This window comes from Lampris incognitus, chromosome 17 (genome assembly GCF_029633865.1).
Source record: "Lampris incognitus isolate fLamInc1 chromosome 17, fLamInc1.hap2, whole genome shotgun sequence".
NCBI classification, from domain to species: Eukaryota; Metazoa; Chordata; class Actinopteri; order Lampriformes; family Lampridae; genus Lampris; species Lampris incognitus.
Window position 1 is genome coordinate 40,937,794 of NC_079227.1, and position 25,828 is coordinate 40,963,621.

Sequence of the window (25,828 nt, forward strand, 5' to 3'; positions counted from 1 at the left end):
GATTTAACGGGACTCGAGGTCCCACGAACAACCAAACCCAACGGTCCGCCGGAGACACGGCAGTCTTTTAAGATATTGGGTCACACTTCCGCTCATTTTAAGTGGGCGCTCGGCGGACCGGAGCCTCCTCATATTGACGCAAGGCGGGGTCCCCCCCCCCGCGCGCGCGCTGCGATCTTCCAGGACCTTCTGCAAAAAGCAGTCAAGCCAACAAGTTTGCAGAGGACGTTCATAGTTTAATGAGTCCACACCGCCGCGATGGAGCCCGGCGCGCTCATGGTACTGGTCCACCTCCTCACACACACACACACACACACGCACACACACGCTTTACGCATGATCAATAACCGATCGTCTCGAGTCCAGCTGCACGCTGGATCAGGGCTGAAGAGTTTACTGAGATGACTTTATTGATTAGGGGGAATGGAGATGATAAGCACGTAGCCTGTGATATGTTCCGCATCGCCGGGTGGTGCTGCGGGAGGGCACTGCTCCGACAGCATGATGTCATGTCTGAACCTGGCTGTGTGTTCGGGTTGATCTGGGTTCTTCCAGGAGGGACTCTGCGGGTTTTGCTGGCTGCTTTCATGTGTCTGGTATAACGACGAGCCCGGGCTGTAACGACTTGTCGGGTTCTGTTGTCTTTCCTGTAGTGGGTAGGCTCACCTTGCGGTTTACACGGACCCTATATTTTCTACAAGGCTTTCCGCTTCCACCTCGACGGCCGAGGCAGGATCCTGTCCCTGGGAGACTTCTTCCTGGTGCGGTGTCTGCCGGGGGAGCCGGTCTGCGTCGCCGAGCTGCAGCTGCTCTGGGAGGAGAGGGCGAGCAAGCAACTTCTGTCCAGCTCCAAACTTTACTTCCTGCCGGAGGACACCCCGCTGGGACGAACCGTCCACCACGGCGAGGTAAAGGCTCTTCCCGACCTTACCCCCCCCACCCCCACCCCATCACCTGTCCCCTTCCCCCCTCCCCCACCTCTATGACATGACTTGTCCTAAATATCTCTCCCCCTCTCTCTCTATAGATATATATATATATATATATATACATAGGGAGCCACGTGTGGTGAGCTCATGTAAGCGTTTACGCAGAAGCACAGAGTCCCGCAGTCCTGGTCTGCTCTCTGGACTTGGTCTGCAAGCGCGATATATGCGTTCTCTGCCCAATTACGCACGATTCCCACTAACGAACCAAGGATATTGATTTGTTTTCGTCGACGTGTCAGTTCAGCGTGTCCCTGGAGTTGTTGTTGTGTTGTTGTGTTGTTGTGCGCGCTGTCAGTGCTGTGTTTTTACGCACGGCTCTCCGGGACAGTCTCTAGACGGTCTACAGTACTCCCACCCAGCTGCTCCGACCCGGGGGACAACTGCGACCCCCACATCACATGTGGTCATGGTGTTCCGCTTTCTGTTTGCTGTGGCACCCCCCCCCCCCACCATGTGCATCATCTGAGCTGGTTACTCAGACGCAGCAACGACGGCCCTGGACCCGAACCCCGACGTCCCTTTTGAAATCCGGAACCCTCGAATGAAGAACATGTGCCGCTCACGGTGGCGTCTCTGCTGGGGGGAGGAGGGGGGAGGGGGGGGGAGCTAGGAAGAACGCTGTCGCATGAAATGTGGTGGGGTATCGGCGTTCCTCGCCTGTCCTCCCGCTCTGATGGTGTGATGGTGTTTCTTTAGAGCTCTGCGCTGACTCACAGAGGACGACAGGGGGCGCCACGCCTTCCTGGCAGAGATGCACGGCATGCACCGACGGCCTGCCCAGTGCTCCTGTGTGTGTGTGTGTGTGTGGGGGGGCAGCCTGCTTTCACACAAAACCCCGCCATTAACACCATGGTTTAATTACCTAACCCCGCCATTAACACCGTGGCTTAATTACCTAACCCCGCCATTAACACCATGGTTTAATTAGCTAACCCCGCCATTAACACCATGGTTTAATTACCTAACCCCGCCATTAACACCATGGTTTAATTACCTAACCCCGCCATTAACACCATGGTTTAATTACCTAACCCCGCCATTAACACCATGGTTTAATTACCAAACCCCGCCATTAACACCATGGTTTAATTACCTAACCCCGCCATTAACACCATGGTTTAATTACCTAACCCCGCCATTAACACCATGGTTTAATTACCTAACCCCGCCATTAACACCATGGCTTAATTACCTAACCCCGCCATTAACACCATGGTTTAATTACCTAACCCCGCCATTAACACCATGGTTTAATTACCAAACCCCGCCATTAACACCATGGTTTAATTACCTAACCCCGCCATTAACACCATGGCTTAATTACCTAACCCCGCCATTAATACCATGGTTTAATTAGCAGAAAGATCGCTTCCCCTGCTCACCTGCTCGTGGATGTCCGCGCATCAGGTGAACCGGGCGAACGGAGCCTCGCGGGCGAACGGAGCCTCGCGGGCGAACGGAGCCTCGCGGGCGAACGGAGCCTCGCGGGCGAACGGAGCCTCGCGGGCGAACGGAGCCTCGCGGGCGAACGGAGCCTCGCGGGTGACGCCATAACCGCTCGAGGTGGGGCGTGGTATTTGGACGCGTCGGCTCTCCACCGCGGGTCATGGAGAGGACTGGCACGTCATCTGCGCGCCCTGTGCAGGGGTCATGTGACGTCATTTGTGCGCAGGTTGCGGAGCCGGCTGACAGTGAACAGGCGCCACCTAAACGCCTGGTTACAAGGAGTCTAGGTACCGTGACAGCCCAGGAACCAGCTCTGGGTTTGGTGTTTCAGCTCGGAATGGAGCTTGAAGCAAGGCTGCCATGCAAAACAACAACAACAACAACAACAACAACAATCGACATTTTAAAAAAAAAGCTGTGCATGCACGCACTCATTATGTAGTGATTAATAATGGCGGGTTGATGAGCGTGCAGCTGGCTTCGTCTTGAAGGGACCGGCAACGTGTCTGAAGTTTATCCCGTCCCGGTGTGCAGCGCGTGGTCCTGGACCTGGACCTGGACCTGGCTCCTCTTCAGCTCACTGGGATTTATGAGGAAGGCAAATATTATCTCATCTAGAGCTCAGAGCATGAGACCCTGAGCCCACACGTGGTGTCAATTATCCCTGTATGTACATAGTGTGGAACTACTGCTGATGTTCTGTCTATCCATCCATCCATCTATCTATCTATCTATCTATCTATCTATCTATCTATCTATCTATCTATCTATCTATCTATCTGTCTGTCTGTCTGTCTGTCTGTCTGTCTGTCTGTCTGTCTGTCTATCTATCCGTCTGTCCGTCTGTCCGTCTGTCCATCTATCTGTCTATCTATCTATCTATCTATCTATCTATCTATCTATCTATCTATCTATCTATCTATCTATCTATCTATCTGTCTGTCTGTCTGTCTGTCTGTCTGTCTGTCTGTCTGTCTGTCTGTCTGTCTGTCTGTCCGTCTGTCCGTCTATCTGTCTATCTATCTATCTATCTATCTATCTATCTATCTATCTATCTATCTATCTATCTATCTATCTATCTGTCTGTCTGTCTGTCTGTCTGTCTCAACAACTCCTCCAACCCATACGACCACGTAGGTCATTTGTCCTCTAATACGACCCACAGGGGTGCTGATTCCTAAATGAGCGCCCCTACCGGCGGCAGGAGATATGCCACAGATGCTTTTCGCCTCTGTGCATTGTGGGTTTTTAAAACGATTTGAAAACAATAGAATATGTAGTCAGTGCGATTTTGTGTTGTTTCGCTGTCTAAGTACAGTAAATGAGACTGCTATTGGCAGTATGATTACCTATGAATGACGTCATAAGAGCTAACTTAACGTTAGCCACGAGTTAGAAAGTCAGCTAGCCTGGACATTATAACCGCTATGTGGCATTACACGCTGCTTTTATTAATATTCCTTCTCAAGACAGCTTATGGAAGCAGATGCTTATTGTTACAGACAGCGGCGTCGTAGTGGGGGGAGGGGGAGGGGAAGAACCTGCCAGGGCCCAGAAAAGGGGGGGGGGCCTCGGGAAGCCTGCAACTAAAAGTTTGTTTTGGTTTGCAAATTTTTATTTCTGTAAATAAATTAAAGTGATGTGTCTGTAAATAGACTGCATCTATACAGCGCTTTTCTAGTCTACCCGCCACTCAAAAGGCTTTTCTAGTCTACCCGCCACTCAAAGGGCTTTTCCAGTCTACCTGTCACTCAACAGGCTTTTCTAGTCTACCCGCCACTCAAAAGGCTTTTCTAGTCTACCCGCCACTCAAAGGGCTTTTCTAGTCTACCCGTCACTCAACAGGCTTTTCTAGTCTACCCGCCACTCAAAAGGCTTTTCTAGTCTACCCACCACTCAAAGTGCTTTTCTAGTCTACCCGCCACTCAAAAGGATTTTCTAGTCTACCCGCCACTCAAAACGCTTTTCTAGTCTACCCGCCACTCAAAAGGCTTTTCTAGTCTACCCACCACTCAAAACGCTTTTCTAGTCTACCCGCCACTCAAAGTGCTTTTCTAGTCTACCCACCACTCAAAAGGCTTTTCTAGTCTACCCACCACTCAAAAGGCTTTTCTAGTCTACCCGCCACTCAAAAGGCTTTTCTAGTCTACACACCACTCAAAGTGCTTTTCTAGTCTACCCGCCACTCAAAAGGCTTTTCTGGTCTACCCGCCACTCAAAAGGCTTTTCTAGTCTACCCACCACTCAAAAGGCTTTTCTAGTCTACCCGCCACTCAAAATGATTTTCTAGTCTACCCGCCACTCAAAGTGCTTTTCTAGTCTACCCGCCACTCAAAAAGCTTTTCTAGTCTACCCACCACTCAACAGGCTTTTCTAGTCTACCCGCCACTCAAAAAGCTTTTCTAGTCTACCCACCACTCAAAAGGCTTTTCTAGTCTACCCGCCACTCAAAAGGCTTTTCTAGTCTACCCGCCACTCAAAAGGCTTTTCTAGTCTACCCACCACTCAAAAGGCTTTTCTAGTCTACCCGCCACTCAAAGCGCTTTTCTAGTCTACCCGCCACTCAAAAGGCTTTTCTAGTCTACCTGCCACTCAAAAGGCTTTTCTAGTCTACCCACCACTCAAAAGGCTTTTCTAGTCTACCTGCCACTCAAAGCGCTTTTCTAGTCTACCCGCCACTCAAAAGGCTTTTCTAGTCTACCCACCACTCAAAGCGCTTTTCTAGTCTACCCGCCACTCAAAAGGCATTTCTAGTCTACCCGCCACTCAAAGCGCTTTTCTAGTCTACCCACCATTCTAAGCGCTTTTCTAGTCTACCCACCACTCAAAGCGCTTTTCTAGTCTACCCACCACTCAAAGCGCTTTTCCAGTCTACCCGCCACTCAAAACACTTTTCTAGTCTACCCGCCAGTCAAAACGCTTTTCTAGTCTACCCGCCACTCAAAGTGCTTTTCCAGTCTACCCGCCACTCAAAACGCTTTTCTAGTCTACCCGCCACTCAAAACGCTTTTCTAGTCTACCCACCACTCAAAAGGCTTTTCTAGTCTACCCACCACTCAAAAGGCTTTTCTAGTTTACCCACCACTCAAAGCGCTTTTCTAGTCTACCCACCATTCTAAGCGCTTTTCTAGTCTACCCACCACTCAAAGCGCTTTTCTAGTCTACCCACCACTCAAAGCGCTTTTCCAGTCTACCCGCCACTCAAAACGCTTTTCTAGTCTACCCACCACTCAAAACGCTTTTCTAGTCTACCCACCGCTCAAAGCGCTTTTCTAGTCTACCCACAAGTCAAAGCGCTTTTCTAGTCTACCCACCACCACTCAAAGCGGTTTTCTAGTTTACCCACCATTCAAAGCGCTTTTCTAGTCTACCCACCATTCAAAGCGCTTTTCTAGTCTACCCACCATTCAAAGCGCTTTTCTAGTCTACCCACCACTCAAAGCACTTTTCTAGTTTACCCACAAGTCAGAGCGCTTTTCTAGTCTACCCACCACCATTCAAAGCGGTTTTCTAGTCTACCCACCAATCAAAGCGGTTTTCTAGTCTACCCACAAGTCAAAGCGCTTTTCTAGTCTACCCACCACTCAAAGCGGTTTTCTAGTCTACCCACCATTCAAAGCGCTTTTTTAGTCTATCCACCACTCAAAGCGCTTTTCTAGTCTATCCACCACTCAAAGAGCTTTTCTAGTCTATCAACCACTCACAGCGCTTTTCTAGTCTACCCACCACTCAAAGCGCTTTTCTAGTCTACCCACCATTCTAAGCGCTTTTCTAGTCTACCCACAAGTCAAAGCACTTTTCTAGTCTACCCACCAATCAAAGCGCTTTTCTAGTCTACCCACAAGTCAAAGCGCTTTTCTAGTCTACCCACCACCACTCAAAGCGCTTTTCTAGTCTACCCACCACCACTCAAAGTGCTTTTCTAGTCTACCCACCATTCAAAGTGCTTTTCTAGTCTACCCACCACTCAAAGCGCTTTTGTAGTCTACCCACAAGTCAAAGCGCTTATCTAGTCTACCCACCACCACTCAAAGCGCTTTTCTAGTTTACCCACCATTCAAAGCGCTTTTTTAGTCTACCCACCACTCAAAGCGCTTTTCTAGTCTATCCACCACTCAAAGCGCTTTTCTAGTCTATCCACCACTCAAAGCGCTTTTCTAGTCTACCCACCACTCAAAAGGCTTTTCTAGTCTACCCACCACTCAAAGCGCTTTTTTAGTCTACCCACCAATCAAAGCGCTTTTCTAGTCTACCCACAAGTCAAAGCACTTTTCTAGTCTACCCACCAATCAAAGCGCTTTTCTAGTCTACCCGCCACTCAAAAGGCTTTTCTAGTCTACCCGCCACTCAAAGCGCTTTTCTAGTCTACCCACCATTCTAAGCGCTTTTCTAGTCTACCCACCACTCAAAGCGCCTTTCTAGTCTACCCACCACTCAAAGCGCTTTTCCAGTCTACCCGCCATTCTAAGCGCTTTTCTAGTCTACCCACCACTCAAAGCGCTTTTCCAGTCTACCCGCCACTCAAAACGCTTTTCTAGTTTACCCGCCACTCAAAAGGCTTTTCTAGTCTACCCGCCACTCAAAGCGCTTTTCTAGTCTACCCACAGGTCAAAGTGCTTTTCTAGTCTACCCACCACCACTCAAAGCGTTTTTCTAGTCTACCCACCACTACTCAAAGCGCTTTTCTAGTCTACCCACAAGTCAAAGCGCTTTTCTAGTCTACCCACCACCATTCAAAGCGGTTTACTAGTCTACCCACCAATCAAAGCGCTTTTCTAGTCTACCCACAAGTCAAAGCGCTTTTCTAGTCTACCCACCACTCAAAGCGTTTTTCTGGTCTACCCACCATTCAAAGCGCTTTTTTAGTCTATCCACCACTCAAAGCGCTTTTCTAGTCTATCCACCACTCAAAGAGCTTTTCCAGTCTATCCACCACTCAAAGCGCTTTTCTAGTCTACCCACCACTCAAAGCGCTTTTCCAGTCTACTCACCACTCAAAAGGCTTTTCTAGTCTACCCGCCACTCAAAGCGCTTTTCTAGTCTACCCACCACTCAAAGCGCTTTTCTAGTCTACCCACCACTCAAAACGCTTTTCTAGTCTACCCACCACTCAAAGCGCTTTTCCAGTCTACCCGCCACTCAAAACGCTTTTCTAGTTTACCCGCCACTCAAAAGGCTTTTCTAGTCTACCCGCCACTCAAAGCGCTTTTCTAGGCTACCCGCCACTCAAAACGCTTTTCTAGTCTACTCACCACTCAAAAGGCTTTTCTAGTCTACCCGCCACTCAAAGCACTTTTCTAGTCTATCCACCATTCAAAACGCTTTTCTAGGCTACCCGCCACTCAAAGCGCTTTTCTAGTCTACCCGCCACTCAAAAGGCTTTTCTAGTCTACCCACCACTCAAAAGGCTTTTCTAGTCTACCCACCACCACTCAAAGCACTTTTTCTAGTCTACCCACCACTCAAAGCGCTTTTCTAGTCTACCCACCACCCAAAGCGCTTTTCTAGTCTACCCACCACTCAAAGCGCTTTTCTAGTCTACCTGCCACTCAAAGCGCTTTTCTAGTCTACCCACCACTCAAAGCACTTTTCTAGTCTACCCACCACTCAAAGTGCTTTACAGTGGATGACTCACATTCACTCACTGACGGTAGAGCCTGCCATTGCGAGGTGCCAGGCTGCTCATCAGGGGCAGTTGGGGGTTCAGTGTCTTGCTCAAGGCCACTTCGACATACTCTCTCAATGAGTTGAGAATTGAACCCGGGACCTTCCGATTACTGGACGGCCCGCTCTACCTCCTGAGCCGTGCCGCCCCACTGCCCAAGTGTTTCATTTACTAACTGATTAATGTCATAATGTCAGTTAAACCTAGCTCAATACATCGGCTGAGGAACTCCAAGAAAACAGTGGAGGCTCTTTGAGGCCCCTCTCACCCCTTACAAAAGGTGTAAAATGGTTTAGTCCGCCCCTCACGAGCGTCTCTCAGTGCAGTTCATTTGTCTATCGCTGCAGGATAGTTAAGTCAGGTTGAAATAGACTGTGGTTGTAAATAATATACAGTACGATAGAACTCAAAAAAGTGATGAGTGAGAGACAAAAGAGGAAAGGGACCCACAGAGACTGCTTGTGTACAGGGCCCAGCATTTTGTGCTACACCCCTGGTTACAGGGAAAGTAAGGTATTATAATTATGGAGGACCGAGAGGAAGCAGCTTAAAACGTAACTATAGGTCGTAATAAGCTGCTTGTCCAAACGACCTATTGGGTCGTTTTTTGGCGGAGGACCGTCTCGTCTGTCTGGCCGTATGGTAATATCACCGACCTGTCACCTGGCACCTTGTGCAACGTTTCCTCGTTGGGGAGAAAACACGATGTGATCCATTATGATATGGAAACGTAGCGTAATTCAATGCAATTCAACTGATTTTCCGTGAGGAGCTTCATTGCGTAATGCAGCAATAATCCAGATATGATTTGGCTGGAAACATCTGAGCGTATTCATGGGCCATATGGTGTAATGAGCAAATGGGTTTCATCTTGTTCTGCTGTTGGTTAGAGTAATGACATGAGTCAGCCCCCAGTGCAGAGAACACAGCCCCCCTCTGTTCCAGGCTTTATTGTACTCTCTCCCTCGGGCCAGCCAAGGATCACGTTTCTCACATAATAAGCAACAGGCTTTTAAAAGGAAAATCCCACCCCCAGCAGAAAGAACTCACATGTGTGAATTTCACAAAAACAACACGACACGCACACACACACACACACACACACAAAACACTAAACGGGCAATCATTTGAGATTTCACCACATGATAAAACATGAAGCTGCTGAGCCGAGAGCGGTTTAGTGGATCTGTGTTTACGCTCCCCAATAAACCAGAATCCACTGCTGAGGGTCTGAATCAGTCTCCACTTAATCCGTCCTGGGTTCTCGGTGTCTCCGTTCACTAGCGGAGCGGTCCTCCATGTCTTCACTTCATTTACACACCAGGGAAGTCTCGTCTTTTATATTTCAAGCTTAACAGAGTCCAGTTGCAATTGTACAGAGGCCAACCAGTGGCGGCTGGTGCTAAAGAATAATTTGGGTGGAGGGGGGGGCAATGTACCTTGGCGCAGCACACCTGACAGCGGCTTTACTGTCCACACAGTCACAGAGTTATTATTAAGAAGGACGATGTAGCCTATAGATGTTATCAGGGTTCATAGACGGTGGATGATTGACAGTCGAGACGAGGCGTGGTGGTGGGTGTGGACATGATTGACAGCCACGAGAATTGTCCAATCACATTAGATCAAAAAACATTAAAACAATACCAATTCACTGCCAATAAAAGTGGGCGTGTCTGGGGCGCCTGGAAAATCTGAAGAAACCAATCAGACAGCAGCCTCAGGTCACCTGCTCGCCACAGGTTTGAGGGCTCACATAAGGTATGGTTTGGCCGGCACCCCTCACCCAGGAAGTATATGTATTCAGACAGGAAGTACATGTATTCAGACAGGAACCAACCAAATACCATTTGAACCAATATTTAACGCTGCTGACAGGCGCTCACAGCCTGACAACACTTTTATTTCATCATTATTTACACTACACAACTACATGATATTTAACATGTTTAAGTAGATTTTCACGTCTTGATATTTGAAGGGGGCGGCGCCCCGGCGCCCTGCACTGGCCAGCCGCCAGACATGTGAATTCTATTTTAGGGATGACTGTCATATGACGTCTGCTATTTTAGTTTAAGATAAACCAAATACTGCAAAATATTTATCTTGTGAATACTGAAACAAGTCCATGTTGTTGGCCTGACTTTTTGCCTCCTTTGTGGTGCAGTTAGTTGTGTAGATGGCTCCTCCTGTGTATTCCAGTCTTCTATTTATTACCATGGCACGTACACAAACAATAATCAGCTTCATGTGTTTTTGTGATAAATTAACTTGGGTCTCTGTAGGCCGGCCTGGGGAGTAGCAGAATACAGTAACGGGCGCTGGGTAATCAGGATATGAATAATACATAAACAAACAAACAAACAAACAAACCAACAAATAAACTACATTCTAGTGCAGTTACAGAAAAAAGACACGATCGGATTACCGATACAGTTTTTAAAAATGGGGATTGGTTTCCAGGATTACATGTTAAAGATAATATAAAAAAGTTTTCCCCACACTGCTGTGGGCAAATTGTGGTCACTGATGGACGACCTGAGAGGGACTAAACACGTGCTCGTTAGTCTTTGATATATTACCTATGTACATTGCAAAATTCCTCGTAATAATAATCGTCTTAACTAGAGTGGAAGGAGTCTCTGTCCGTCTGTCCGTCCTTCGATTGTCTCGACAACCGTTCATCTGCTCAGCTTCCCGTTTGGCGGTGCACCATGGGTCTGGACGGTTTCGTGATCGTCTGTATTGCCACCCCTCCCTTAAAGTACAGACCGGTCCTTATTTTAGCAGGAAGTGATGAGTTCCTCGCTGACCTGATAGGGAGTCTTATTTGTTCTGTGTTCTCACAGCCAGAAGACTCATGCAGGCAGGGTCTCTGTATGAACACTGGTGGTTGACCAGTTTCCCCGGGGTACCAGGGGCACATGGCCCAAGGCCTAAAATTGTACATTTATTATTATAACAAATAATATTATTTTGTGAAGAAATAAAAAATCGCATATAGTACATTTGTACAATAGTACATTATTATGTTCACTGAATTTATTTTGTGTTGTTTTGTTTGCCTGTAATTCTCTTTACTGGAACATTGTGTAGGTTTTGTAGAGATGTATGACTCTAACAGGCCTGCTTACTGTAGGCAGGTGTCTACCTGCTGTATATTTCCCTTTACATTATACTTTATATTTCCCAAAAGATTGGAATTTAGAGTCAAGTTTAGAAGTTAAACTGAAAATAGACTTAAATACTAAGGTGGCGCCCCCATCTTGTTCAGTTGCCCGAGCTACAGGGGCATAAGTATAGTCAGGTGGGGAAGCGTCATTTAAGGAAAGGAGCACAATTGGTTTCAGCCATGTTTCACATAACCCAATCGTGTCAAAACTATGTTCAAGAATCAGATCATTTATTAATTAGTAAGGCTTTGGTAGACAGTGATCTGATATTTGTGAAACCAAATTTAAACGACTTGTTGAAGTGATCAGTAGTAGGCAGAGCTCTAGAGCTACCAATAGGTGAAAGATTAATTGGAATTAGACTCCTTGTTGAGAGTTTTGGCCACCAACGCTTTGGACGATATGTGGTCACACGTTTGATAACATTAGCTGTTTGGTTTTGTAGATTATTAGGTACTTTGTCGCACATCTCACCACTACCAGTGGTAGGAGTGATTATTAGATTATTGTGATTCCCACATTTAGGAGAGGAGAGCTTGGGAGCAATACAGCAGGGTAGGGAGACAGTCTCAGTGTTATAGCCAAGCTATCAGGCTGATAATCTACACTATGAGAAATTCCCTGACTAATCATATTAACTAAACTACTTGACTCCACATCCGCACTAGATTTAAACCTAGCAGGCTCTCTAATCACCTGCAACCTGCTGAATGATAAGTCCCTAGGGTCAAACTAAACGTAAACAGCTATCTATATTGCTAGACAAAAGAGCGGCGCCATCCCCAGTAGGGTGAATGCCGTCCGCTTTCAGCAGGTAAGGGCGGCCCCAGAAAGAAGGCCAGTTATCAACGAAGCCGAATCCCTGCTCATTACAGTAACGCGCCGGCCAGCGGTTCATTGAGGTGAGCCTACTGTACATCTCATCATTACCCCTCACAGGTAAGGGACCAGAGACAATAATCGATGCCGACACATCTTTCTGGCCAACTCAAGCGTTCTGACTAGGCTGGCTTTTGTGGTCTCTGATTGCTTCATCCTAGCATTATTGGTGCCGTTGCTGTAAAGCCCCTCGAGGCAAATTTGTGATTTGTGATATTGGGCTGTACAAATAAAATTGACTTGACTTGACATGAATAACGATGTTGCTGAAGGTAGTGTTGTAATATGTAAGTATTGTGGCGAGCCGGCGTGGAGGAATGAGTGGAGAGGCAGAGATCTCTTTTTAACCCCATCCTCCACACGACCCTGGGAGTGCTCTTTTGATTTGGCCAGAACCGACAACAACCCCCCCCCCCCGATGACTTACCTGGCAACACCAGTCTAAGTCACGGTCCTACGGTCAGTCAGAAACAGTCCTCTACCCAGTCCAAGTCAAACTCCCAAACAAACGACACAATAACCACAACATGAACGCAACATTTAAACACATAAATCATAACAATTTCAATAACACCAACAGTTCCATGAGCCCCTGCGCTCCCCCAGCGCGGAGCCGCCGACAGTCCCAGCGACCACCTCCACCGGTCGATAGATAGCTCCCACTTGAGGGGTCAGTCGTCCCCGATGACCCCATCACCCAATACAAATGCCAGGGTGTCGCCGCTGGCGAACAGACCGCCCAAAGTACCGTGTGTCACAGGCCCTCTTCTGTGCCCCCGGGCAGGGGCGCAACGAGGGGGGGGGGGTGCAGAGGGTGCAATGTACACAGGCGCCACATCAGCGAGGGCGTCAGAAGACCGTACGCAAAAACAAAAAAAATAACTAAAAATTATAACATGTAACTATGTATATTCTAATTCAAAGTTCTCATCTAAGTAATAATATTTATAAATATTGAACTTCTAAAAAACAAATAGGCCATAACAAGAAATTGTTTACTGTACACTGTACTTTTGGCGCCCCCGCTGATGCGGCGCCTGTGTGCATTGCACCCTCTGCACCAACCCCCCCCCATTGCGCCCCAGCGGGTGCTGGAGTCGCAGCAGTGTACATGCAGCTCCACGTCTTGTTGACAGCTAGGCCAGTACAACCGTGGTGCCCCGTCCCCACTGAGCCACGGACCATCTGGAGAACAGCTACAAGAGGTCAGTCACTCCCTTGTCGGGGAGTTTGCCACCTCTGGTTCACCAACCTGTTGTGGAGCTTGAAGTTGCCCCACTGGGAGTGATAGGTCTTTACCTCGGGCCCCAGCACTGACACCTCTGTCAACTCGGGTCGCGTCTCCAGCGAGCCCCTCACTAGCGCAAAGGCCACGTCTACCTCCTGCTGCTGCCTCAGTTACTACGTGGTTAAAGAGAAACACCTCTCCTCATTGCTGGCGGTCTGGACAACCATCACTGCCGGTGTCATCTGGCCCCGTTCCTGTGCTGCTGGCAGTAGCAGCACTCCAATGCTGCACAAGGGCCCTGTGCCTGCTGAGCAGTGGCTGCTCGGTGACTGGCTCACCGATCCCTGACCCGCTCCTTCCCCGGCTGATGGTTGCATTCGACATGTTAACACGGGCACCCCAGCATGTCAGCAGGTCCAGACCGATGATGCATGGGTCCTGGGTGTTGGTGAGCGAGAACTGATATGTCAGCTCCTGGTCTTCAGCCTGGACTCACAGTGACCTCTTCCATCTCATGCCAGCCTTCTCCCCTGTTAGTGTCATCAGCTGGGTGTTGGTTGGTGACCATGCCCCCGAGAGGGTGCCGGTGGTGCCCGGGAGGACGCCAGGTCACACCAGGGGAATGGTAGACCCCGTGTCTACCAGGGCCTGGCAGGATCGACCGTCGAGTTGGCAGTCCAAATACAGTCCTTTGGTGTGACCTAAATGGCCAACCAGCGTGCATCAGCCTTGAAGGGGGGCTGGGCTGGAATGGCAGCCCCCTCATTAGGCCACTCCGGTGTCGTTTCCCTGCCAGCCGGTTGACTCTGGCTTTCGGCGCTGGTGCTGGGCAGTCGCGGGCAATGTGTCCAGACTTGTCACACTGGCAACAGCGGTTCATCAGCCATGAGGGACGTCACCTGGATGTTGGAGACCATCGCTGAGACTGCTGTGGTGGGAGCCAAACTTAGTAGACTTCTTCTAGCTCTTCCTTGTTTCAGCCAACCGGACATCAGCTCCCCCACGCCTCTGGGCGCACGCGCTTCCGACGACCTCACCATCCCACTTCTGACAACAATGTAGCGAATTCGGGAGGCAACCACAGGAACTGCCGCAGCCGGGACGCGAACCCGTATCGCCCGCACCGCGGGAGACAACGTTAACCAGCCGACTAAAGGGTTCGACCCGTTAGTCAAGGACCAACGTGTCTACTTATCCATGCACGTTACAGTATTGAATATTACATTGCCGACATACTCAGAACTGCCGAACACAAGCGGTGCTACAGGCGGGAAGTAGCACCGTTGCTAGCTACTCTAGCGCGGCCAACGCCGGCGACAGCGAGCTGGAACGGGCAGCTCAGGAGGGGACTTTGCCGACCCTCTGGTGAGAGCTGTGGGTCTATGGGCCGTACAGCCGGTCTTCCTTCGTGAATTCTACGATGAGCATTTTTCATGCGCCCGCCCCAAAGCCGAGGCGATTGTTAAGACAAATGTAACCTGTTATTTTCTTGCCCGGTGCGGGATTCGATACGAGGTGTACTGCACCACAAGGCTACATCACTTACCGCTCATTGCTCTACCCAGTTGCACGGACTTTCGATCGTGATACCATCACGATTATGACCTGATTTACGTGATGTGGTCACGACTCGAGGGTTAGGGTTCTATCAGATCGTGACCACATCAGGTAAATCGGGTCATAATCGTGATGGTTTCACGATTATTAATTAACGTGATGCCGTCACGAAAGTCCGTGCGACTCGGTTGCATTGTTATCCGGTACTTCAGAGCAACCGAGGGGAGTGAACGTTAAAAACCCTGGACTTCACATCAGTCCCGGGTGAGACGTCAACCATTCTCTTTGAGAAGTCCACCGTGGCCTCCGTGCTGTCGGACAAAGTTGTCGGCTTTTGTGCTGACAACACCAACACCAGCCTCGGAGGAAAGGCGAGGAGAGGGGAAATCAGTGTGTTCTGCAAGTTGAACAAGGCCACCACCCACGACCTCGTTGGAGTGGATACTCTCCCGTGCTTCATCGTAAAGGTCTTCAGATTCTCTCACATTTACACCGTCCGAACAGACGTGTTGAAAGAATTCTGTGCCTTTGTCGACGTCACTCTCCTGGGAACGAGCAACACCCGCTGGCTGTCACTTGGGCCTGCGGTGGAGAGGGTGCTGAAGCTCTATCCAGCTCTACAGCCTTACTCCAGTTCCCAGGAGAAAGCCCCCACTGCTATTGTGCAGTTCCTCCAAGACCCCGCGTGTGAGGTCTGGATGTGGTTCATGCACAACCAATCGACGCTCTTCAATGACACCGTAAAGACGACGGAGAAACGGAAGGGCACTGCTGTTCCTTCTGCATCGTACCTCCACAGTCTCAAGGAGGAGATGGTGGAGAGAAGGGCCGACCTCTTTATGGGATTGAAGGTGAGCTTAGTTAAACTCTACTGGTTCATGCTAGCGACATTTGGACATTTGATCATTGCAAAAAAGAACAGCAAGCAATATTATAGCCAGTACTTATTAAATGTGTCTTTTTTTTGGTGGGGTGGTAGGGGATAAAAACCCTTCAACGTATCATATACGGCGAGACAAACAAGCTTGTGAGCGCGTGCATATGCGTGTGCGCGTGCACGAACGTGCGGTACACTTTTTAGGGTCCCGGTTTGGGATTTTGAAAATCTGGTCACCCTAGTTGATATTGGAGACGGAGCGCTAAGTGCTTATGTGACAGATGGAATCATGTTCGTTGCCAGCATTGTCATGCGATATCTTATCTTGTGTTTAAAATGTGTGTCGTCAGCTGCAGCAGTTTGAGAACAGTTATTCCTGTGTTTCCGTATGTTTTGTGTTGATCATGCCACCCTAACAACAGCAGTACTGAGTAGTTGTAGTTACCAGAAGACTCCAGCAGGGGGAGTGTTGAGCTAGGTTAAGGGGAGGAACTCACCAGAGGAAAGCTTGTGTCCGTGTTTAAGTAAGACAAATTGGGGCATCCTGGTGGTGTGGCGGTCTATTCCGTTGCCTACCAACGCGGGGATTGCCAGTTCGAATCCCAGTGTTACCTCCGGCTTACAGACTCAATTGGCCGTGTCTGCTGGTGGGAAGCCGGATGCGGGTATGTGTCCTGGTCGTTGCACTAGCGCCTCCTCTGGTCGGTCGGGGCGCCCCGCGGATCGGCAGAGAGGGGGTGGAGCAGCGACCGGGGCGGCTCAAAAAGAGGCGGGTGATTGGCCAGTTACAATTGGGTGAAGAAAGCGGGGGAAAGTAAGACAAATACTCCCTTTTCAGGTATGAGTCCCTTCAGCTAAACAGGTGTGTTAGTTAAAAGTGTATATGCTGGGGAAAGTATCGGTATTATGGTATGCCTGTGTATTGTGGAGAAATTCAGTTAATTACATGATGACGAATAAGCTAACGATGCTAACTTCCAGTGGCGGTTGGCCAGTACAGGACGCTGGGGCGCCGCCCTCTTCAAATATCAAGAGATGGAAATCTACTTAAACATGTTAAATATCATGTAGTTGTATAGTGTAAATAATGATGAAATAAAAGTGTTGTCAGTCTGTGAGCGCCTGTCAGCAGCGTTAAATATTGGTTCAAATGGTGTTTGCTTGATTCCTGTCTGAATACATGTACTTCCTGTCTTAATACATGTACTTCCTGTCTGAATACATATACTTCCTGGGTGAGGGGCGCCGGCCAAACCATACCTTATGTGAGCCCTCAAACCTGTGGCGAGCAGGTGACCTGAGGCTGCTGTCTGATTGGTTTCTTCAGATTTTCCAGGGGGCGCAGTTCTGTGCTGCCCCAGACACTCCCGCTTTTATTGGCAGCAGATTTTTATTGCTTTAATTTTTTTTTATCTAATGTGATTGGACAGTTCTCGTGGCTGTCAATCATGTTCACACCCACCACGACACCTCGTCTCGACTGTCAATCATCCACCCTGACAAACGAACCCTGATCAAATCTATAGGCTACATGGTCCTTCTTAATAACTCTGTGACTGTGTGGTCATTAAAGCCACTGTCAGGTGTGCTGCGCCAAGCTAAATTGCGCCCCCCCCCCAAATTTTTTTTAGCACCAGCCGCCACTTCTATCTTCGTGTAATGCTAACGACGATGGATAAGCTAACCATGCTAACCTCATGTCATGCTAACCGCTCTGTCGTGTGGCGGGAAAGCCATACAGCGGGCGCTGGTTTGCAGACTATTCTGTTTGTTGTAAAGTATGAGTTAGTGTCACCAGTACAATGTAAACGAGCTGAGTCATCGCGGTTTATTTTGTGAGTTGCCGCAGTATGTTTTGACTGCATGTTGTTGCTGTATTAAGATGTGGGTCACTACACAAGTGACCGGAGGAACGTTTGTGTCCGTGTATCTGTAAGACAAATACGCCCCCTTCAGGGCTTTTACACTTAAACCTGCTGGTTTTATTTAGCTGTAAACGGAATGATGTGACTGTACAATGATGCAACACATGAATGCTGGTGTTAATGTTGACATTTCTTTTCAAATTTATAGAAAAATTATTATAATTTTATTAAATATTAAAATCTTATTATTTGCCATTATTTAAAGGCAACGCGTTAGAGCAACTTCTCCTCACTTCTCCTTGTTGCTGCTCGTCCACTATTTGAGTGTGAAGCCTGAGAGGAGGTTACATCATGTGGGTGTAAAGATTGATGTAGTCCCCCACAGGAGAAGGAGGACATAGAGGGGACATAGAGAGGACAGAGTGAGGGCATAGAGAGGACAGAGTGAGGACATAGAGAGGACATAGTGAGGATATAGTGAGGATAAAGAGAGGATAGCGTGAGGACATAGTGAGGGCATAGAGAGGACATAGAGAGAACATAGTGACGACATAGTGAGGACATAGAGAGGACATAGTGAGGGCATAGAGAGGACAGAGTGAGGGCATAGAGAGGACATAGTGAGGGCATAGAGAGGACATAGTGAGGACATAGTGAGGATAAAGAGAGGATAGCGTGAGGACATAGTGAGGGCATAGAGAGGACATAGTGAGGACATAGAGAGAACATAGTGACGACATAGTGAGACATGTTAGCTGGCAGACAGAAGTTGGAAGACAGGTGCAGAGTCATATATGCAGATGTTGGCAGATGTTGGACAGGTAGTCAGTGAAACAGGAACAAGGAGAAACTGACACAAAAACTGAGAATTAGGTTGTAAGACAGAGAGGCAAGTAGCTCAAAATGCCCTTCTGCTGGGAGCTGGCTAGAATGTAAAACGTTTCACACACACACATGCACACAAACACACAAGCTTAGTCAAACCAGTCTGTTGTTGTTTTCAGTAGAGCTTGACATGTTTCATGCCCCCTGCCGGGAGCAGTTCAGAGTTGGATGAAGAAGTGATAGCGCTTCATCGTCTGATGTTCTGCTCTGCATGCCCATCATGGCCTCCTCAGAGGCAGCTCTGTAGAAGGGCACGTCTCATGTATGATGCACACTTTACATACTACAGTTACACTTTACTCCATTGTCAATTAACGAGTTTAAAAAAAAAAGTCTGACAAATGTGACAATGTTTCCAGAAGGTCAAGACTGAACGACCCAGTAGCGGAAGTGATTGTGGTGCAGTAAAAGTTTACTTCCGGGTCATTGTGGTGTAAATACTTAGCACTGACAGAGGGTTACTGCGGTCTGAGAGACGACCCTGCTGATTTATATCATGACTGTCTGTGAATGTTCTCATTCATCCAGGTCGTGGTTATCCAAAGGAGTTGAATCGAGTGCAACTGGACTTGGTATGTATCCGTAAAGACGTTTCGCCTCTCATCCAAGAGGCTTCCTCAGTTCGTGCCTCTCTGACTAGACCTTGGTCAGACTAGCTTGGTCTAGTCAGAAAGGCACGAACTGAGGAAGCCTCTTGGATGAGAGGCGGAACGTCTTCACGGATATATACCAAGTCCAGTTGCACTTGATTCAACTCTTTTGGATATATCATGACTGGCTGCAGCAGCCATGGCTATGGGCTGAGAGAGAGAGAGAGAGAGACAGAGAGAGCGAGAGAGAGCGAGAGCGAGAGAGACAGAGAGAGCGAGAGAGACAGTGAGAGAGAGAGCGAGAGAGAGAGAATGTATTTGCATTGGCAGCAACAGTGAGCTAAAGCTGGTGTATCAAAAGAAGAAAGCTACTACTACTACTACTTTCGGCTGCTCCCGTTAGGGGTCGCCACAGCGGATCATCCGTTTCCATTTCTTCCTGTCTTCTGCGTCTTCCTCTGTCACACCAGCCACCTGCATGTCTTCCCTCACCACATCCATAAACCTCCTCTTTGGCCTTCCTCTTCTCCTCTTCCCTGGCAGCTCCATATTCAGCATCCTTCTCCCAATATACTCAGCATCTCTCCTCCACACATGTCCAAGCCATCTCAATCTTGCCTCTCTTGCTTTGTCTCCAAACCGTCCAACCTGAGCGGTCCCTCTAATATAATCGTTCCTAATCCTGTCCTTCTTCGTTACTCCCAGTGAAAATCTTAGCATCTTCAACTCTGCCACCTCCAGCTCCGCCTCCTGTCTTTTCGTCAGTGCCAATGTCTCCAAACCATATAACATAGCTGGTCTCACAACCATCTTGTAAACTTTCCCTTTAACTCTTGCTGGTACCCTTCTGTCGCAAATCACTCCTGACACTCTTCTCCACCCACTCCAACCTGCCTGCACTCTCTTTTTCACCTCTCTACTGCACTCCCCGTTACTTTGGACAGTTGACCCCAAGTATTTAAACTCAGATGTCTTTGTCACCTCCACTCCTTGCATCCTGACCATTCCACTGTCCTCTCTCTCATTCACGCATAGGTATTCCGTCTTGCTCCTACTGACTTTCATTCCTCTTCTCTCCAGTGCATACCTCCACCTCTCCAGGCTCTCCTCAACCTGCACCCTACTCTCACTACAGATCACAATGTCATCCGCGAACATCATCGTCCATGGAGACTCCTGCCTGATCTTGTCCGTCAACCTGTCCATCACCATTGCAAACAAGAAAGGGCTAAGAGCCGATCCTTGATGTAATCCCACCTCCACCTTGAACCCATCCGTCATTCCAACCGCACACCTCACCATTGTCACACTTCCCTCATACAAATCCTGCACCACTCCTACATACTTCTCTGCAACTGCTGACTTCCTCATACAATACCACACCTCCTCTCTCGGTACTCTGTCATAAGCTTTCTCTAAATCTACAAAGACACAGTGCAACTCTTTCTGGCCTTCTCTATACTTCTCAATCAACATTCTCAAAGCAAACATCGCATCTGTGGTGCTCTTTCGTGGCATGAAACCATACTGCTGCTCGCTGATCGTCACCTCTCCTCTTAACCTAGCTTCTATTACTCTTTCCCAAATCTTCATGCTGTGGCTGATCAACTTTATACCTCTGTAGTTGTTACAGTTCTGCACATCGCCCTTGTTCTTGAAAATCGGTACCAGTATGCTTCTTCTCCACTCCTCAGGCATCCTCTCACTTTCCAGGATTGTGTTAAACAATCTAGTTAGAAACTCCACTGCCATCTCTCCTAAACATCTCCATGCCTCCACAGGTATGTCATCAGGACCAACTGCCTTTCCATTCTTCATCCTCTTCATAGCTGCCCTCACTTCCTCCTTGCTAATCCGCTGAACTTCCTGATTCACTATCCCTACATCATCCAACCTTCTCTCTCTCTCATTTTCTTCATTCATCAGCCCCTCAAAGTACTCCTTCCACCTTCTTAGCACACTCTCCTCGCTTGTCAGCACATTTCCATCTCTATCCTTGATCGCCCTAACTTGCTGCACATCCTTTGCAGCTTGGTCCCTCTGTCTAGCCAATCGGTACAAGTCCTTTTCTCCTTCCTTAGTGTCTAATCTGTCATACAACTCACCATACGCCTTTTCCTTTGCCTTTGCCACCTCTCTCTTTGCTTTACGCTGCATCTCCTTGTACTCCTGTCTACTTTCTTCATCTCTCTGACTATCCCACTTCTTCTTTGCCAACCTTTTCCTCTGTATAATTTGCTGTACTTCCTCATTCCACCACCAAGTCTCCTTGTCTTCCTTCCTCTGTCCTGATGACACACCAAGTACCTTCCTAGCTGTCTCCCTCACTATTTCTGCAGTGGTTTTCCAGCCATCTGGCAACTCTTCACTACCACCCAGTGCCTGTCTTAACTCCTGCCTGAACTCCACACAACAGTCTTCCTTCTTCAACTTCCACCATTTGATCTTCGGCTGTGTCTTCACTCGCTTCCTCTTCTTGGTCTCCAAAGTCATCCTACAGACCACCATCCGATGCTGCCTGGCTACGCTCTCCCCTGTCACCACCTTGCAGTCTCCAATCCCTTTTAGATGGTGCCTTCTACATAAGATATAGTCCACCTGTGTGCACTTTCCTCCACTCTTGTACGTCACCCTGTGTTCCTCCCTCTTCTTGAAATATGTATTCACCACAGCCATTTCCATCCTTTTCGCAAAATCGACCACCATCTGTCCTTCCACATTTCTCTTCTTGACTCCATACTTTCCCATCACCTCCTCATCACCTCTGTTCCCTTCACCAACATGTCCATTGAAGTCCGCTCCAATCACCACTCTCTCCTCCTTGGGTACCCTCTCCACCATGTCGTCCAACTCACTCCAGAATTCTTCTTTTTCATCCATCTCACACCCAACTTGCGGGGCATATGCGCTGATAACATTCAGCAATAAACCTTCAATTTCCAGCTTCATACTCATCACTCTGTCTGACACTCTCTTCACCTCCAGCACGCTCTTGACATACTCTTCCTTCAGAATTACCCCTACCCCATTTCTCCTCCCATTCACACCATGGTAGAAGAGTTTGAACCCACCTCCGATACTCCTGGCCTTACTCCCCTTCCACCTGGTCTCTTGCACACACAGTATGCCTACCTTTCTTCTTTCCATCATGTCAGCCAGTTCTCTCCCTTTACCAGTCATAGTGCCAATATTCAAAGTTCCAACTCTCACCTCCACATGCCTACCCTTCCTCCTCTCTAGCTGCCTCTGGACATGCTTTCCTCCTCTCCTTCTCCTTCGCCCAACAGTAGCATAGTTTCCACCGACACCCTGCTGGTTAACAGTACCGGTGGCGGTCGTTGGTAACCCGGGCCTCGACCGATCCGGTATGTAAGTCTTATTTATGATCCGCATATTTGATTTGGCAAAGATTTTACGCCGGATGCCCTTCCTGACGCAACCCTCCCCATTTGTCCGGGCTTGGGACCGGCACTAAGGATGCACTGGCTTGTGCATCCTCAGTGGCTGGGTTTCAAAAGAAGAAAGCACAGGAGCTAAATTGGTTTTGTGTTTTTTTAAGGTAGACCCTGCTATCACATATCATCAACCACGCTGCATTCCCTTTCATGTGAGTTTGCACTAAAATAATCAAGAAGAGTTTAAACGACCAAGGCGGTCATTATGACCGTTTTGGATTTTCAAAGTTTATTATTTTTGTGGGAAAAAAGAAAGATACAGACCTGCCGCTCCCTGAATGCTCCTAAACTGTATATTTGTGTAACCGGTTATTTTCTTGCCCGGTGCGGGATTCGATACGGGGTGTACTGCACCACAAGGCGACGCCACTAACCGCTCGGCTAAAGGGTCAGACCCGTTAGCTAGGGGCTAACGTGTCTTATTAGTAGTTTACATTTGCATTAAAATGAGTTTGAGCTCGATTGCACAAAAAAGTTATGATAAGATCTACCAAAAACGACCATGAGCGGTCAAAAATACCGCTCGTGATTTGCGTGTGATGGTGTGCGTCATGTCAGTATTTATGACGTGTGTTGGTCGCGTCATTTCCTTCGTGAAGTTCGTTCCTCTGTGCTAGAAACACACTAGCGCCCTCCAGTGGAGAGAAATAGTCTACACTTGATGTGTGATGATGTCCAACATGTCTGGTTACAGACGCACCATGACTACCACCGAGGCGCTGCAGTATTTACAGGTGTTGGACAGCGGCCATTTTAAATTGTTTAAAAATAGTATTAAAGTTGTTAAAATGTGTCAGCTAGCTTCATAACAGACATGCTAACATATGTAATGCATTAATATCTCTACTGGGTATTTAGCTTGACACAATATAGAGTTTAAAAACCGCGGCGGTCAAAATGACCGGCCATGGTCGTTCTAGCAGTTTTTAAGTTCCGGTCGTTGTTTGGGACTGTTTCAAGATTTATTTTCAGTTCTTGTTTTACATGTCAGGTTTTATAGGCCTTGTTACGTTGGTTAGATTAGCAATATGTGTTTTCCGTTTCGTTTTTCAAATAATATTTTCACTTTTCAATTTTGCCATTCAAGTTCGACCATGTCTCTCTGAAGTTTAAATTGTTTAAAAATAGCATTAAAATTGTTAAATGTTAATTTTGGTGTCAGTTAGTTTCCTAACAGACATACTAACATATGCAATGCATTAATATCTCAGTTGGGTATTTATCTTGACAGAATATAGAGTTTAAAAACCGGCCGTCATTTTGACCGCCCATGGTCGTTTTAGGTCGGGTTGGAATGCTGGTTGTTCTGGTGTTAAGCAGATGAGAAGTCTGCCCTCTAGCTGTAGTAACTCTGTAAACTATATATATATATATACCATCGTCACTGCATGAAGCGTGGAGGAGAGTGGGTTACTCGGTCATTGACATAATGCATGTATTACATATGGCTTGTCATGTTGTCTATTGCCTGGCCCAGCACCTTCACATTCTGTCCATACATGCTGGCACTGACACCAAAAGCAAAGCTTTAGGTGATGGGAGTTTCCCTGGAGGACTGTTTGCTAAACATTGTCCAGTCTAATTTGATCCCAGGCTGACTTTTCATTTGAAATATTCAAACAGGAAGCGGTTATTACAAGAGTCTTAACCCGTGTTTTACCTGCAGCATTACTGCTGAGGCATGTGTGCTTCTGCCGCAGCAGTCGGTGTGCATGGCTGTTAGATGAATAGCAGGCTGCCCTGTGGGTGTACAAAGAAGAGAAATTAATGATGACAAGCATTGAGCCACCTTCTGGCCCCGCGCCATGTTTGTGTGTCGGAGAGCCAGAGGAATACTTACAGTTCCTACTAGATTGTCAGCTTCCCCCCAGTCACTCAGACTGTTCTGTTATCTGAAGGTGTCACTGGATTTTATCCACTTCTACTAGCTGTGGGTTAGTATGTATACTGCATGAGAGAGAGAGACAGCGAGACTCAACAGAAACCCCTCCCTCATCGTTTCTCTCTTTCTTTCTCTCTTGATCGTTCTTTCATAAACGTGTCCTGGTAAAAATGATGCTACACATCACAAGAAACTCTAAAGGCCTGTTGAGAATATGAAGTCCTGATCGCCAGGATTCGCATCAGTCAGCTGAACCTTTTTGTTCTGTTTTGAGCTCATTCAGCTCAACCTGGTTTCCTGAAGCAGAGAGGAACATGAAGTATTTCTATATAAACCCCATACGTTCCTTGGTTATCGCCGGTAGCGCTGTGCATCCAGCCGGGCTGCGTAGTTCACTCCTGCAGCCCTGCAGGCCGGGCTGCAGGACTCTACGCTAACTTTGGTCCCAAGGAGCACATGGTATCGATCTAGATCATGTATGTATGGACTGCAGTCCAAGACAAATATTATTGAATCGTTGCAGCTAAATGTTAGCAACCTGGATCCGGTGTGTGTTTGCTGTCTTAACACTAGAACGACTGGGATTTCATGCCTACCTAAAACGACCATGGGAGGTCAAAATGACGGCCGGTTTTTAAACTCGATATTCTATCAAGATAAATACCCAGCTGAGATATTAATGCATTACATATGTTAGTATGTCTGTTAGGAAACGACTGACACCAAAATTAACATTTAACTACTTTAACACTATTTTAAACAATTTAAAATGGCCGCTTTCCGACGCCTTGTAAATACTGCAAGGCCTCGGTGGTGGTCATGGTGCGTCTGTAATGGCTTCTGTAACCAGACATGTTGGACATCATCACACATCAAGGTTAGACTATTTGTCTGCACCGGAAGATGCTAGTGTGTTTCTAGCCCAGGGCATTGAACTTCACAAAGGAAATGACGCGACCAACACACGTCATAAATACTGACATGACACGCACGATGACGTGCAAATTACGCGCGGTCGTTTTGACCGCTCATGGTTGTTTTAGGTAGATCTTATAGCATTTTTTGTGTAATTGATCTAAAACTCATTGTAATGCAAATATATGAAAACTTGCTGCATTTCCTGTGTGACACCTGTTCAACACAGTCTATAATGTCTACACCTCTAATACCCAGGAAGCCCTGATATCTTTAGACGCCAAGAGGGCATTTGATAGAGTGGAGTGGGGTTACCTTTTTTATACTCGAGAGATTCGGTTCTGGGAAAAGTTTCATTTCTTGGTTTAAGCTGCTCTATTCTCCTCCGCAAGCCTCAGTCAGGACAAATAAGTCAATCTGGT

General features: G+C 47.8%; 1 protein-coding gene across 1 annotated transcript in view; it reads left to right on the plus strand.

Moving 5' to 3' along the window:
- Positions 1–249: 249 nt before the first annotated feature.
- Positions 250–25,828, plus strand: part of LOC130127232 (AT-rich interactive domain-containing protein 5B-like) — a 36,002-nt gene continuing 10,423 nt past the window's right edge. The window contains exons 1-2 of the mRNA XM_056296801.1: positions 250–279; positions 654–908. Coding sequence (XP_056152776.1) covers positions 259–279; positions 654–908 — 276 coding nt within the window. The 5' untranslated portion in view covers positions 250–258. The remainder of the gene's footprint in view (positions 280–653; positions 909–25,828) is intronic.